Genomic DNA, 15,155 nt, shown 5'->3' on the forward strand with positions numbered 1-15,155 from the left:
CTTCCTGCTTTCGCCTTCTGAGCGTTGAGAGTGCAGGTGTGTACACTGTCATGCTCAGATCCCACTGGTCGCTTCCTTATCTCATGGTCACTGCTACTCAGAGGGGCAGGACCCACCATCCATAGTGTCCCACATCACACAGTCACCCAGGGCTGCTCGCTTCCCCCTCCCACCTGCACACACACACACACACACACACACACACACACACACACACACCCACACACACACCGTTTTGCTGTGCGGCAGAAGCAATATCTGGTCAGAAAGTAGATGCTGGCCTAGCTCCTGTCCTTACAATGCCACTAACATTCTGGGCCGCCTGTGACTGAGCTCGCTCCTTGTAACCTTGTGGGTCCATACTCTCAGCAGGGGGACACATTTGAAGGCAACAGCAGGTCGTCTTCCTCATTCTTCCGAATTTTCTGGTTGAAGGACCTGCACTTTCCATAAACATCCTAGCTGACTGGCACTATGAAAACTAAGAACCCTGGAGAAGAAAAGACCTCATGGTCTCTATCTCTGTTGTGGGACGTATTTGCCCCTCCTGTCTTGTGTAACAACTGACTCTTGATTTAGGAGGGAGAGAAATGGAGAGTTATACACATGCTAGATGATCTCCAGAGGTCTGCAGGAGAGGTACTCAGACCAAGAGGGGTCGGTCCTATTCTTGTCCAACAAGCGAGAATGTGGCAGGATCTTCCTGGTACCAGGGTGAGAAGGATCCACCTACCTAGTGGAGAGGGATTCAGACAGCTTGAAATCAAATCCAGCCTGTCCAGAGACATCTGTGTGCTCTGGAAAAGTTAGAATTTCATCTCAAGGGGATGGAAAGCTGAGACTCGGCACTAATGTCTTACGAATGTTAAGCACAATGCCTGAAGAACAGAAAATTTTCAATAAAGGTGAGTGATTAATATCAGTGTCCGTGGAAACAATACTGAGTTTACCGTGATCAGCATAAAAAACCGTATTCTGTGGAGGTGATGCTCCCAGGAATTTCCTTGGACTGAAAAGTAAGTTTTTAAAGCAAAGACAAAGTGAAGAGCAGGAAACAGAGGCTCAAACAGAGCTTCCTTCTGCTTTGATTTCAGACACGAGGTTGCAGGCTGCACCTCGTCAGGCTGCCTATGAACCTTTCCCTGGAAAATTGAAAAACAACAACAACAAAAAAACCTCAGGTTTTTCATCAGTATGGTCAATGCTCAATCAATTTTTAAGGAATCCTGAAGGAACCTAATAGAGTCCAAAGAATTGGCTGAGGGAAAAATAGAAATCCTCTCCCTGGCATAGCTTTTTCCTACTTAACAACCACTTCTTATTAGAGTTTAGTAAATGAGTTATTAAAATACATAAAAACAAATTACCCTTCACTTACTGAAGAATTAACTTCCTAAAGGATAGGCACATAGAAATGAGAAAATTCTGAGACAGCCAAAAAGGGCAGGGTCAGCCGCTTAGCTACTGAAATGCGAGCCACACAGAGAGGATGCTTGGAGCCTCCACGCTCCGAAGAAACTGCACTACAAACGTTTGGAATTCCTTGATGAAGGAGGAAAATCCCCTCTAACCATTATGTCCCATGCTGTTTTTCTTTCTTCCACAGGGCGCCCCCGCCAAGCCTCTAAAATGCTTACTGGTGCTGTCCTAAAACTGGGGGCTCACAAAACGCTCTGAGGACAGGTGAGTTTGGAGGAATCTGTGGCTGGGGACAAAGCCACCCATCCTTCAGAGATAATGTCTGGGACTCTGAATGCATCCTCCAATCCTAATGCCCAGACTCCTGAATGCTCACAAGTGGGAAACTCCCAGCACAGGCTAACGGCAGTTTTGCAAAGACCCACGGGAACCAAAGGAAACAGCGAGCTGTTTTCTTGTCTAGAAGAGGATTCTTCAGCATACTCCAAGTGCTGACGCTTCTTGCAAAAGCTACTGGCCATTTTGCAAAATTAGTCCAGGCTGATTAACACTTGAACACTGAGCATATCCCCAAAGGCTTGGAAGAGGCAAGAAAGCCTGTGACTGTAGCCTGGGCAGGAAGAGGGGAAGACGCTTAGCTTGCATTTCTGGTACGAACACTGCGAATTTTATACATCTGCAGGAGAGCTAACAGATGGAATCAAGACACCTCCAGAGCCCCAAGGCTCAGGCGAAGGGGACTTTTAGAATGTCATGTCACGGTTGTTGATGTTTTATTCTCCTCATGGGCGATGGGTTCCTTGGGCTTGGACATTGTAAGTTTCCAACAACAAAGATATGACCTGGCTTGGAGTAAGTGTAAAAGAAGGGGCAGCTCATTTGCTGAGACTGTTCTAGAAGCTCAACATTTACGGAGTCAGAGGAGGCCCAAGTATGCCTTGTAAATCTTGAGACCTCCGGTTCCAATATTTATTTATTTAAAACCATTAAACACCCCACAGATATTAAAAAAAAAACCCTCCTTCTAGATCTTTTCTGTACCAATACACATTTTAAAAAGTGTCAGGGAGAGGGGAGGGTTGGAATGATGTAAATTCAGTACTCATGAAACTCTCAAGAAATATTTCAGAGAAAACAGAGGCTAGTGGTGTAGCTCAGCTGTACGGCAGGTGTTTACCATGCAAGAGGCCTTGGGTTCAATTCCAAGCACTACAACACGAACACAATACACACCACACCATACACACACACACACACACACACACACACACACACACACACACACACACACACACACTGAAAAGCAACCCAAAGCACACAGATAGGATCATGGTACATGCTATATTTTTGACATTGGTTTCTCTTCTATAATACCATGTGTTTTTCTGTATCTTGTAATATCAGAATTTATAATGACAAATTGGTATGCTGAAGCTCACATGTAATTTTTTTTCTCCTCTTTTCTTTCTTTGTTTGGGTAGGTGTTGGGGATGGATCTGTGGTCTTGTGTATGAATGCCAATGCTTTTTTTGAGGTAAGGTCTAACTTCCTAGGTTGCCAAGTTGGTTTGTAACTCATTCTGTAGCCCAGGTAGGCTTTGAACTTCCAATCCTCCTGCCTCATCCTTCCGAAATATCTGAGATTTCAGATCTGTACCACCAGATCATTTAGTGACATACTGTCAGTGAGAGTTTAAATCAGTCACAGGGAGAATATTTATACCATAGAAACTGGAAAATGCTACACAGCAAGCATTTTGTTGATGGAAAGTCCATCATTAAGCATTAACCAACATTCCACTGACTGCAGTATTCATTTATTGAGCCATTATTCATCGAACCGAGTCTTTGCCATCCCACATCTGATTCATTTATAAGTCTTGGCCATGATGCCTGACGCATCTTGCTGAACGCAGAAGTTATGCCTGTGGCTGTGAGCGTTTCTTAGGAGTCACACTCCTGGGTTAGACTCCAAAAGCATTTGCGAGGCCCTTGAGGCAGGGCAGCCAAACTGCCCCATGATCAACCATGCTAACTGTAGGAACACTCGGACAGAGGGGGCCTGTGAAGCAGGGGGAGCAGAGGATTCCTGGGAGGCCGTAAGGCTTGAGGACATACCTGTGGACACTTGGCGGCGCTGTAGCAGTCCCCAGCAGTGGCGAAAGGGACCGGATGTCCTTCACTTGTTCTTGCAAACTCTAAGTCAGTGGCTGTGGGTGGGGAAAGGGTTAAAGGGAGAGAAAGAAAGGCAGGGGAGAGGGACGGGATGTTAATAAGGAGATAGGAGATGAAGAAGAAAGACGGGAGAAGAGGAGGAGGAGGAGGAAGGGATGGGAGAGAAAGAAATAACTCCAATTATTAGTGAGCAAATGGATCCAGATGTGCACTGGTGTTCTCCCCGCCACACTTGTGGTTTTGAGAGCTTCTTTCCCTGGCCTTTATCAGCACTGACTGCCGTCTCCACAGGGCATGGGAGCCAAAAAGAGGTTTAACATGACCTTAGAATTGATTCCTACATAAATAGGAATCACTTAAGTGCGGTAATTGAGCACGGGTGAACCTCCTGTTACCCCGCATGCCCGGCTTAAGGACAGGGCAAGAAGCCAGGGAAGTATTTCTAGCCACTTAGGGGCCATCCCCCAAGTTTCCTCTGTCCTCCTGTGGCCTAGGCCCGATTCTTGCCAGAATGTAGAACAATTAGAACACACATCTTGAAGTTATTAATGGCAATTTCTCAAGTTTGGGGCTAGCTTACAGTTTCAAAGTGGGGAGAAAAGCCACTAAAAACAGTGTTGATCCACAGTTATTTTTTAACCCGCTGCCGCGCCTTGAAGCTCCACAATGCACAGGAGGATAAACAGTGAACTGCAGAGGGGCTGCAGGTGGTGGCTGGTGTGGCTGGTGTGGCTGGTGTGGCTGGTGTGGCTGTGGTAGCTGTGGTGGCTGTGGTAGCTGTGGTAGCTGTGGTGGCTGTGGTGGCTGTGGTAGCTGTGGTAGCTGTGGTGGCTGGTGTGGCTGTGGTGGCTGTGGTGGCTGGTGTGGCTGTGGTGGCTGTGGTAGCTGTGGTGGCTGGTGTGGCTGTGGTGGCTGGTATGGCTGTGGTGGCTGGTGTGGCTGTGGTGGCTGGTATGGCTGTGGTGGCTGTGGTGGCTGGTGTGGCTGTGGTGGCTGGTGTGGCTGTGGTGGCTGGTGTGGCTGTGGTGGCTGGTGTGGCTGTGGTGGCTGTGGTGGCCGTGGTGGCTGTGGTGGCCGTGGTGGCCGTGGTGGCTGTGGTGGCTGTGGTGGCTGGGGTGGCTGTGGTAGCTGAGGTGGCTGTGGTGGCTGTGGTGGCTGGAGTGGCTGTGGTGGCTGGGGTGGCTGGGGTGACTGTGGTGGCTGTGGTAGCTGTGGTGGCTGTGGTGGCTGTGGTGGCTGGGGTGGCTGGGGTGGCTGTGGTAGCTGGGGTGGCTGGGGTGGCTGTGGTGGCTGTGGTGGCTGTGGTGGCTGGGGTGGCTGGGGTGGCTGTGGTGGCTGTGGTGGCTGTGGTGGCTGTGGTGGCTGGGGTGGCTGGGGTGGCTGGGGTGGCCCAGTAGGTTTTTTTTTTTAATCTTTCTGCCCTTCCAGGAACTGCTGCAGGCCTAACTCTTTCCACAGCAAACTCTGCTTTCATTGGAAAGAAATTTGGGACTCCGGTTTTTAAGCAAAGACATCCTTGGTTACTTTAGTGGCTCTTCGCTGGGGTCTTTTCTTCTTAAAGTTTCCATTAGCATATATTAATTATATATAATCGTGGGTTATGGCCCCTTCACATACACATATGCACACACATTACGTCTTTTGACCATATTGACCCCATTCCCTTCTCTTGTTCCCCTCCCATGCCTACGCAATGCCTTCCTCTTTCCAGACACTCCGCTTATTTTCGTACCTCTCGTGTGTGTGTGACCCAGTAAGTTTCATTACAGTCACTTAGAGGAATAAGGGTGAGAGGTTATTTAAAGGGCAAATTATCCATGGCCACATCACTAAAGAAAATGTGTCTCCCTCCCTTAGCAACTTAACTGCAACTTAATTCCTATAGGTCCTCAGTGGATTAGGGTTTAAAGGCAAGGTTGCTCAGGAGAGAGGGTCATGAGCCCCATCCTGATGAACTAAACCTGGGGCATTTTTCTCAACAAAGAAACCACAGAACTAGTGCATCTAATCCTAATCTGTATAGCTGACAGCAAATAAAAAACATCCCCGTACAAATCACACTTAAATCTAACTCAAGAGGAAACCAGAGTAATATTATGGGTGCAATGTTAATAAGAAAAAATTTAATTCTTCACTATTCCTGTTCTTCCTCTATTCAAGAGACCGTGTTGAGATATTTTAGCTGTCTTTGCCAGCTCTAATGATTAATGTGCCCAGCAGAAACAGAGTGCTGGCCAGAGTATGAGATCAGGCCATGGGCAGGCTTGTTAGGAAAGGGAATTCTGGAGCCATTTTTCTTCCATAAATCAACAATCAGATAAAATTAGTTTTCTGCCTATGTGTGCATGTACTCTGTGCTGGGGAGAGCCTTCTGGAGGGGGATATGTCTTACAAATGACTTTGCTACTGTTTCCGAGCTGCTGTTCCATCTCCTCCAGAAGCTTTTTTCCTGCTCTATTCCTTTCCCTGTATAGACACCCAGTGGCTAACCCCTTCACATCCTCAAGGTCCTGGTCCCAAGGCCACGCCTACTAGGATGCTGCCCCAAGGCCCAACACGCATTGGTGAAAACTTCCATGAGCAAATACTTATCTCTTTCCTTCCCTCACTCAATATAAACCAGACAGAGACCTGATCTATACCAGCCACACTCTAGGCACCGCAAGTCAGCACTGAACATAAAGGACAAAGCCTTGACCTGTGAAGCATATGGCAGGGCTGTCACTGCTGGACTGTGGTCACCCTGTGTGACCTCCCTTCTATATCTACCCGCTCACGGGACCTGTGTCCCCCGAGCGGAGGGGAGGTATGCGCTTCCGCAGGATGCTTCCCTGAACTTACTTATGATCTGCATGCTGGTCAGGTCGATTCGAATTTTCTGGAAACTGGAAAAGCCAGCAGCTGTGTAATCCTTCCGGCAATGACAGTCGTCTCGTCGGCTCCCGTTATAGGGACATTCTGTGGGGTTGTGCAGCCTAAGCAATGGAGGGAGCACTGTGGTGAGAATGGGCACGTCTTCTCTAGGGGCTTCCAGGCACCGAAGCTCTTCTGGGACCCAGCCTCTTACCTGTGCCCGTAAACTTCGGAGAAATTCTCCGAGTCACCATGGGCCAGCGTCACGTACTCCTTGGGATAGTCAGAATGCATCCCTGCACAGAATACCTGCAAGATACGCGAGGAAGATTCCAACAGAGGCACTCAGAAGGAGTGATGAGTGCAGAGATGACCAGGAAAACAGTCTGCACACAATGACTGACTTCAACACTCACCTTTAGGGGTTTCCCTCTAACAATCAGGAAGTACTCTCCATCTACACTGGCGCTGTTGAGTCTTTTTACCTCCTTGCAGTTCTGGGGTAGCTCACCTAGGGAATACACATCACAGAAATGGGTGCGGTTGTCTCAGATGTTCGGTATCTACCAACAGAATACATCACACTGTCTGCACGAACTGGCCAAGGGGTGGATTAAAGAGAGAGGGAGATTGGTGGGGAGAAGAGAGACAAGGAGACAGAGGTAGTCCAGTCAGTACAGTGCTTGCCAGGCAAACACGAAGACTTGAGTTTGATGCCCCAGAACTCACACATAAAAAAGCTGGCTGTGAATGTGCATTGTGGAATCTCAGAACTGGGGAGGTGGAGACAGGAGGGCAATGAAGATCCATCAGCAAGAAGTCTGGCCAACCAGTGAGCTCTAGGTTGAGTGAGCAACTTGGTCTCAACAGTAAGGTGGAGAGAAAGGGCACTTGAGATCAATCTCTGGCCTCCAAAAATTTGAGTATGAAAGTGCAGGCCCCTCCTACCCCCCCCCCCCCCCATGAATCCACCCTACAACACACAGAGAATTAGCACATTTCTAAAGAGGACAGACAAATAGACAAACAGAGACGCTTTGCTCTCCATGGCAGACAAAGAAGGCGTCAGTCGAGCAACTTACAATTATAAACGTTGTGGCAGGTTTTGTGTTCTTCTGGCTTGAGATCAGTGGGACACAAGTGGCTGGGTTGGTCTTCATTGGTTAAACACTGCACAGATCTATGCATGACTCCCACGCCGCAGGACACCGAGCACTGGAAGGCAAAGAGGAGTCAATGGGTGGCCCTTGAACCTGGGAGGTGTAAGCATCGTGACACAAAGCTTGGAGCCCTGGGCTGTGTGACAAAAAGCGGGCATTTATTGGTTTCTTACCATGACTAGTTGTCATGTTAAGCTTCACATATACATACTGAAACATTTTATATATATATATATATATATATATATATATATATATACACACACACACACACACACACACACACACACACACATACTATGTATATGTAAAACACACATTTCTATATCAAACCTTTAACACATGTGTCCCTGTATGTAGTTATACACCCACTTTCCCCCGTTTAAACTACATACTAATCCTGTGAGATAGCACCACAACTATTTTTTTTTTTTTAACAGATGGAAGATCTGGGCTCAGATGTGAAGGAATTTGTTCAAGGTCCTTGTGAAGTTGGGATTCAGATCCTAATGACTTTCATCACATCACACACTTTCCCCCTGAGAGCTTTGTAGCCCAAAGCCAGAAGATTGTGATTTTTCCAAACGGACTTAATTTAGAATATTCTGCTCTGTGTCCTGAGCAAACAAAGGTCTCCCTGCACAGGCAGACTAGAGTGTAGAATCCTCCACAAGGGAAGCAGCCAAAATGCTTCCTGGGCAACTCTTAGGAGAGGCCGGATTCTAAAGGCTAACTCGAAAAAAGGGTGGTAAAGACGTAGGAAAAATAGCAAAATGTAACATAAAATTGACCACAATAATCTAAGTGCTTTTTATACATTAACTCAAATTATCTTCATAGATATCCATTTTATAAATGAAGAAACTGAGGCATAAAACTGGACAACTTGTGTTTTCCTGGGATGAGGCAAAGTGAGCCTCAGCTGTTTGGATGGAGATTGCCCATTCTCCTCCCATCAGCCAGGCCAAGCTGCAGGCAGGAAGGGTTCAGAGAAGGTTTGAGATTTCGGAGTTGACAACCCAGCCTCCTACTTACGCTGCCCCAGTTACCAACTCTCCAGGTGGCTGAGACAGGACAGTCCCTCAGGTAGCAGGGACGGACGCTTGGCGGCTGCGTGCCTGGGCAGTTCACCGTGGTCTGGTAGCTGTATTCGTAGTTCTCCTTGCCGGTATAAATCTCACTGCAGGAGACCAGCCTTTGCCTGTAGCCCTTTCCACAGGTCACTGAGCACTGAGAAGAGAGGGGTCAAGAGGGGATGTTCCAGAGGTTTCCTGTGGCAGCCACAGTAAGCCCCCACCCTCCACACCGAGTTTACCCTCCTGTGGAAGCTCCGTTTATTTATCTGTTGAAGCCTTCATCTCAGGCCACAGCAGGCTCTGTCAGGCACTCCTCAAACTGGGGCTTCCCCAGGCAGGCATCTCACAACCCTTCATTGTCTGGGGCTCCCAGAGAGGGACAGAGATACTCCTATGCCATCAAACTCCCCCTTTCTCGACCTCTAAGACCATGCCAGTAACCCACTGAATGTGGAGAGGACCAGGGGCCCGCAGCCAGCCTGTGAGTGGCATTCTCAGAGTGCAATGCAAATACTTTCCCAGGAGACTTGGGAGTTCCCCCATTCAGTCTCCTGCTCTCTGTGGTGCTCTGCTTGTGGACAGTCACCTTTCCCCCAGTTTCCTCCTCTCTTCTCTCCTTCGCTATGTACTCTGGTCACCAAGTCACCTTTCTGCTTTCTTTCTAAATCATGTCATCATGTGATTGTTTTCTGGTAAGTATATGGCAAAAGACACAGCAACAACAAAAAGAAAATGACAGACCAACAGCCCAGATGGAAACAGACACAGAAATTAATAAAATACGTGCAAGTGAAGTTCTTGAACGCATCAAAAGTATGATCGCCTTGGCTTCATTCCAGAGATGCAGAGATGGCTTACCATACGCAGACCCATAAATGCAATACATCATAGTAAATAGACTCAAAGACAGAAGCCACGTGACCTTCTCGGTAGATATAGAAAAAGCCATTGATGTAAATCCAACATCCATTCATGATAAAAGCCACAGAGAGTCTGTGAGTTGAGGGAACACACTCCCACACAATGAAAGCTACACAACAAGCCTACAGCCAAACATACTCAGCAGAGAAACTCAAAGCATTTCCTCCAAGATCAGGAAAAAGAGGAGGTTGTCCAGTCTCTGTACTCGGTAGAAGGCTGGTGAGTTAGACTAACAAGATAAAAGAGAGATAAATAGGAAAAGAAGAAGTAAAAACAACCCTATTTGCAGACAATATGATTCTATACATAAAAAAAAAATCTCCAAAGATTCCTCCTGAAAACTCTCACGGCTGATAAACACATCCAGCCAAACTGCAGGATACATGATTAACATATAAAAATCGGTAGCCTTCCTGTCTACCAATGACACACGTGGAAAAGAAACCAGGAAAACAATCTCATTGGCAAAAAAAAAAAAAAAAAAAAAAAAACCCAAACCAAAACAACAAAACAAAAAAACAACCAACTCTGAAATAAACCTAAACAAGGCAGCAAAAGATCTCCATGATGGAACTTGAAAGTACGGAAGGAATGAATAGAGGAAGATGCCAGAAGATGGGAAAACCTCTTATGGATTGGGTTAATAGTGTGAAAACAGCCATCCCACTAAAGCAATCTACAGAGTCAGTGCAAGCCCCATCAAAATTCCAATGTCATCCAAAATTCACACGGAAGCACCAACGAGCCAAAGCAATCCTTAGACAAAAGAATAATGCTGGAGGCATCATCATGTCCAACTTCAAGTTATGCTAGAGGGCTACAGTAATAAGATCAGCATTGTGCTGGCGTGAAAACAGATCTACCTGGATCAATCAAATAGATTACATTGTTGGTTCTGAACCTTCCTAATGCTGTGGCCCTTTAATACAGTTCTTCATATTGTGGTGACCCCCAACCATAACATTATTTTCATTGCCACTTCGTAAATGTAATTTTGCTACTGTTATGAATTATAATGTAAACATCTGATATTCAGAATATCTGATAACATGACCACAAAGGGGTCATGACCCACGGATTGAGAACAACTGGAATATAGGCTCTACATATAATCCACACAGCTACAGCTACCAGGTCTTTGATAAAGATGCCAAAAATACACACTTGCAAGACAGCAGCCTGTTCAGAAGATGGTATCGAGAAAACAGGATTTCAACAGATTAGATGAATGAAACTAGATCCCCACCATTCACCACACAAAATCAACTCCAAATATCACAAAGATCTTAAATGTAAGACCCCAAACTCTGCAATTAATAGAGAAAACATTAGAAAAAAAACACTCTCAGGTATAGACTCAGATAAAGACTTTCTGACCATGAGTCCAGTCACTCAGAAAATAAGTCCAACAATGAGACCTCATGAAATTAAAACACTGTTTAGCAAAGGAAACAGTTAATTGAATTAAGAGACAGCCTACAAAGTGGGAAGAAAATCCTTGTCAATTATACATCTGGCAGAGGATTGCTATAAAGACTATATGAAGAATTCAAAAAATTAAACAAACAAAAAAAAATCAAACAACCTAATTAAAAAATGGACTCTGTGGGGCCAAGATGATCTGGGTGGCCAGCGCTGCCACCTGGATCCATGGAGATGTCCTGGCATGGGCTGCTACCTAGGACCATGTCTGGGTCCATGGCCCTGCAGTGCCAGGGTCTGGGGTGGTGACCGTAGCTCCTGTTGCCATGGAGGACTCTGTGGATGCCCAGGGTCTAGTCAGCCACTTGGGACCATGTTGGTGTCTGGGGGGGGGGGCATGCTAATATGGGTGGCCTGTGCTGCCACCAGGGCCCGAGGGTCATATCTGGGTTTGTTGTCTTGCTGCAGCTGGGATCTATGGTGATGTCCATGGCCCATGTTAGCACAGGGGCCACTGGAACCATGCTGTGCTGAGCCAGCACCGCCCTTCACTGACCCTAGGATGGCTGGCCCTGCTCCTCACTGGATACTGCGGCAGGCGAGCTGGCCCTGCCTCTCAGGGGAGAATGTGCCTCTCCCACCTACAACTCAGGAAAAGTGACCCCACCCCTCACCACAGACGCGCACCTCCCATAGGCAGCACACTAGAGCTGACCCTATGGTCAGGGATGCAGGTGAGCGGACCCTGAGGGTGTGAGAGCAGGAGAGCTGACCCAGCCCTCCCTCATCTGCCATGTGGTGGCATGGGTGAGAGAAAGATGTCCTCCCTCCCTAACCGATTACGACCTGCAGGTGAGCGAGCTGGCCCCAGGGTCACAAGAGTGAGAGAACTAGCTCTGACCCTCACCGGCTGCAGGACACAGGAGAGCAGGCCCTGGACCTTGCCTGGGCAGCACACTACAGCTGACCCTGCTGTATGTGTGTGTGTGTGGGGGGGGGGGGTACACAAGTGAGCCAGCCCTGAGGACATGGGAGCAGGAGAGCTGACCCCTGCCTCCCCCGCCTTGTATTCCTCCTACAGCAATCAGAAGAGAGGGTCATGCATCTTGCCTGGGCAAAACAGATCTGGCCCTGGTGATATGAACGCAGGGGACCCAGAGCTGAGGACCTGAGAGCGGAGGATTGGCCCTGCTCCTCACTGTAGTCTGCATTGGGTGAGCTAGTTGAGGCGGTGCTGGAGAGCTCGCCTGGGTAGTGACAATGAGGGAGAGCTGGCAGGCTGACCAACCCAGCTACCACCCAGGCCCAGAACCAGGGCTATGAGTTGGCCCACCCCAGCATCCAGAGAATCTATGAACTGTTGGAGCATGTGAAGGGGATGAACCTACAGATTCAAAACAGGCAGGATCTCCATAACACAGGACAGCAACAGGATATCCAATAAGAGCCCCAGTGAGGGCCCATTATCAGTAGTGTAGCAGAAACCAGAGGCCTTGAGGCAGACCAAAGACACATAGTAATGAACAGTTGCAAGTAAAGGTGAATGGACTAAAGGGTAAACTCTGTGACTCAGTGGACCACATTACAGCTTCCACAGCAAGATTTTTTTTGTTTGTTTGTTTTTGTTTTTTGTTTTCTTTTTAAATTTGGTTTTGATTGGTGGAGGGGGGCAGGTGGCAAGGGCAAAGGGCAGATTGGAGGAGACAGGAAGATAAGTGGGATAGGAATGCAAGGTGTGAAATCCACAAAGAATCAATAAAAGTTAAAAAAAATGGGCTCTGGATCTGAACAGAGAATTCTCAAAATAAAAAAAATATTAACAGCTAGTAAAGATTTAAAAAGTGTTCAATATCATTTTCCACCAGAGAGATGTGTATTAAAAGTTTTTGAGATTTCCTTTCTCCATGTCAAAATTCTTATTGTAATGTAACCAATTAGCAACAAATGTTGGCAAGGGTATAGAGAGTGGAAACACCTTACTTACTATGAGAGAGTAAACTGATGCAGCTACTACGGAAATCAATGTAGACATTTTCCCAAAAACCAAAACTAGAACTACCACATGACACAGATAATGCTGCTCTGGAAGGACACCCAGGACTCTATCCTATCACCCAGAGGACTCTGCCCTATCACCCAGAGGACTCTGCCGTATCACCTAGAGACTTGCATGCTCATGTTTATTGCTATTCTAGTCACAATAGGTAGGAACGGAATCAGCTTAGTTGTCTGTCAACTGAATGATGGGTAATGAAGATGTGGGGCAGGGATGGAAAGACAGCTTCTTGATTAGATTCACGCATGGTTCTTGCAGAGGACCTGAGCTTGATTCTCAACACCCACACCAGGCGGCTCACAGCCATCTGTAACTCCACCTTCAGGGTATCTGACATCCTCTTTTGGTCTCATTGAGAGCTACACTCAGGTGAACAGCCCCCCCCCCCCCATGGACATATACATATACACATAATTAAAAATGAAAAATAAAATCTTTAAGAAAATATAGTACACATTTACAATGGAATTTAATCCAGCCATTAATAAACATGAAATTATTAATTCTTCAGGAAAATGGATGGAATTGGAAAACATTCTATTAAGTGAGTTAATCCAGACTTAAAAAGACAAATATTGCATGTCATCTTTCATATGCAAGTCCTAGCTACTAATTTTTATATATGCATGTTTCTGTGGGAATGAGTATGTGTGGAAGCCAGGAAACTAGAAAGAGACCATGGGGCGGGGACATGGTGTTCAGAGTGGGACAGGGGAGGGTAATAGTATGCAGGAAATCAGAAGGAAGCATCCTGGGGACGGAATGCTTTAAGAGACGAGGGAGATGGGGAATGAAAACTAAGGTTATGTGAAAAAGGTACAGGGAAACCTGGTAATCTAACTAAAAAGAAAACCTAAAAGTAAAAGTTTTCAAGACAGAATCCTGAATAGACGAGAAAAGCTGACCCTGTGAATTAGAGACAACAACAATGAAAATCTCAGTGATGGAGTGGGCGACCTCCCAGTGAGTCGTTGGTCAGGGAGATTTTTCAAGAGGCCCCAAATAATACGGGCAATTGCTGCTGTGGTTGGTTGCTCACCATAACTAGATGGTAAGACCCTGTTGACTAAAGACACCATACATTTTGGATGCAGGGCCTAAAGAAACAGAGCTGGAAGCTTCCTCCCTATTTTTACAGTGATGGAACATGCTCTACAGGTTACGGGTGTGAGAACTGTCAATAACAGTTTTACTTATACACTACCAACTTGCCACTTGGGCACTGGTGGACATGGCATGCTCACCAATTGCCTCCTAAATAATTGCATTTATGTCCATGTTTAGTGCCGCCCTCAGCTCTGGTGAGAGATGCTTCTTTTTGGGTAGGCAGCAGTAATTAGACTCGTAACTGGTCAAAGTGCTGAAAATAAGAGACTGTTGGGTGCTCAGCCATAAATCAGACATCCTATTACCCCTTCCAAGGTTCAGGGAAGATCGCGGAAGAGAGGGCAGAACAGAAGTAATGTAAGAGCCAGAGGATGAGGTAGAGTTCCACGGAATGCTGCAACCTTCTGGACATGGCATGGTGTAGCACTCTTGAATGCACAGTAGCTGTGATGACTTGTATTAGAGCTAAATAAGATTGAGCCAGTCAGAGCTGGAGAGATGGCTCAATGGTTAAGAGCACTCTTCCAAAGGACTTGGGTTCAATTCCCAGCACCCACATGGCAGCTCACAACTGTCTGTAAGTTCAGTTCTCCAGGATCTGACACCTTCACACCAATGCATATAAAATAAAGTTAAAATGAATTATTAAAAAAAAAGATTGAGTCAGTCAACATCTGGCTATGGAGGGGAGGGGGATCTCACGAGTCCCACCCCTCTCTGAGGATCTGTATGAAATTAATGGTTGCTGGGTTGCTGGGAGAGAGAGAAACATTTTCTTCAGTGGGGTAGCCCACCACTTGTATCTATAAATAACTTCTCACCCATGCTTCTTTAAGCAACTCTAATAAAACTATAATCACACACACACACACACACACACACACACACACACACACACACACACACAGAGGACTAGTAGAAAAGATAAGGGGATCAGTGGGACTAGGAGAGGACAAGAGAGGATACT

The 15,155-nt window shown here is 46.6% G+C and overlaps 1 protein-coding gene across 7 annotated transcripts in view; it reads right to left on the minus strand.

The window, feature by feature from the left end:
- Adamts9 (ADAM metallopeptidase with thrombospondin type 1 motif 9) overlaps window positions 1–15,155 on the minus strand; it is a 171,487-nt gene that overhangs the window by 18,744 nt on the left and 137,588 nt on the right. For all 7 annotated transcript variants that reach the window (XR_008214349.1, XR_008214348.1, XM_052720258.1 and 4 more), the window contains 6 exons: window positions 8,642–8,836; window positions 7,529–7,661; window positions 6,863–6,957; window positions 6,661–6,755; window positions 6,435–6,568; window positions 3,537–3,628 (listed from right to left, as the gene is read on the minus strand). Coding sequence is in view for 5 of the 7 variants with exons in the window: in XM_052720258.1 (XP_052576218.1) it covers window positions 3,537–3,628; window positions 6,435–6,568; window positions 6,661–6,755; window positions 6,863–6,957; window positions 7,529–7,661; window positions 8,642–8,836 (744 nt within the window). In the remaining 2 variants the exon portion in view is untranslated. The remainder of the gene's footprint in view (window positions 1–3,536; window positions 3,629–6,434; window positions 6,569–6,660; window positions 6,756–6,862; window positions 6,958–7,528; window positions 7,662–8,641; window positions 8,837–15,155) is intronic.

The sequence above is a fragment of the Peromyscus californicus genome, unplaced genomic scaffold (assembly GCF_007827085.1).
Source record: "Peromyscus californicus insignis strain IS unplaced genomic scaffold, ASM782708v3 Scaffold_6__1_contigs__length_162567912, whole genome shotgun sequence".
In the NCBI taxonomy this organism is placed as follows: domain Eukaryota; kingdom Metazoa; phylum Chordata; class Mammalia; order Rodentia; family Cricetidae; genus Peromyscus; species Peromyscus californicus.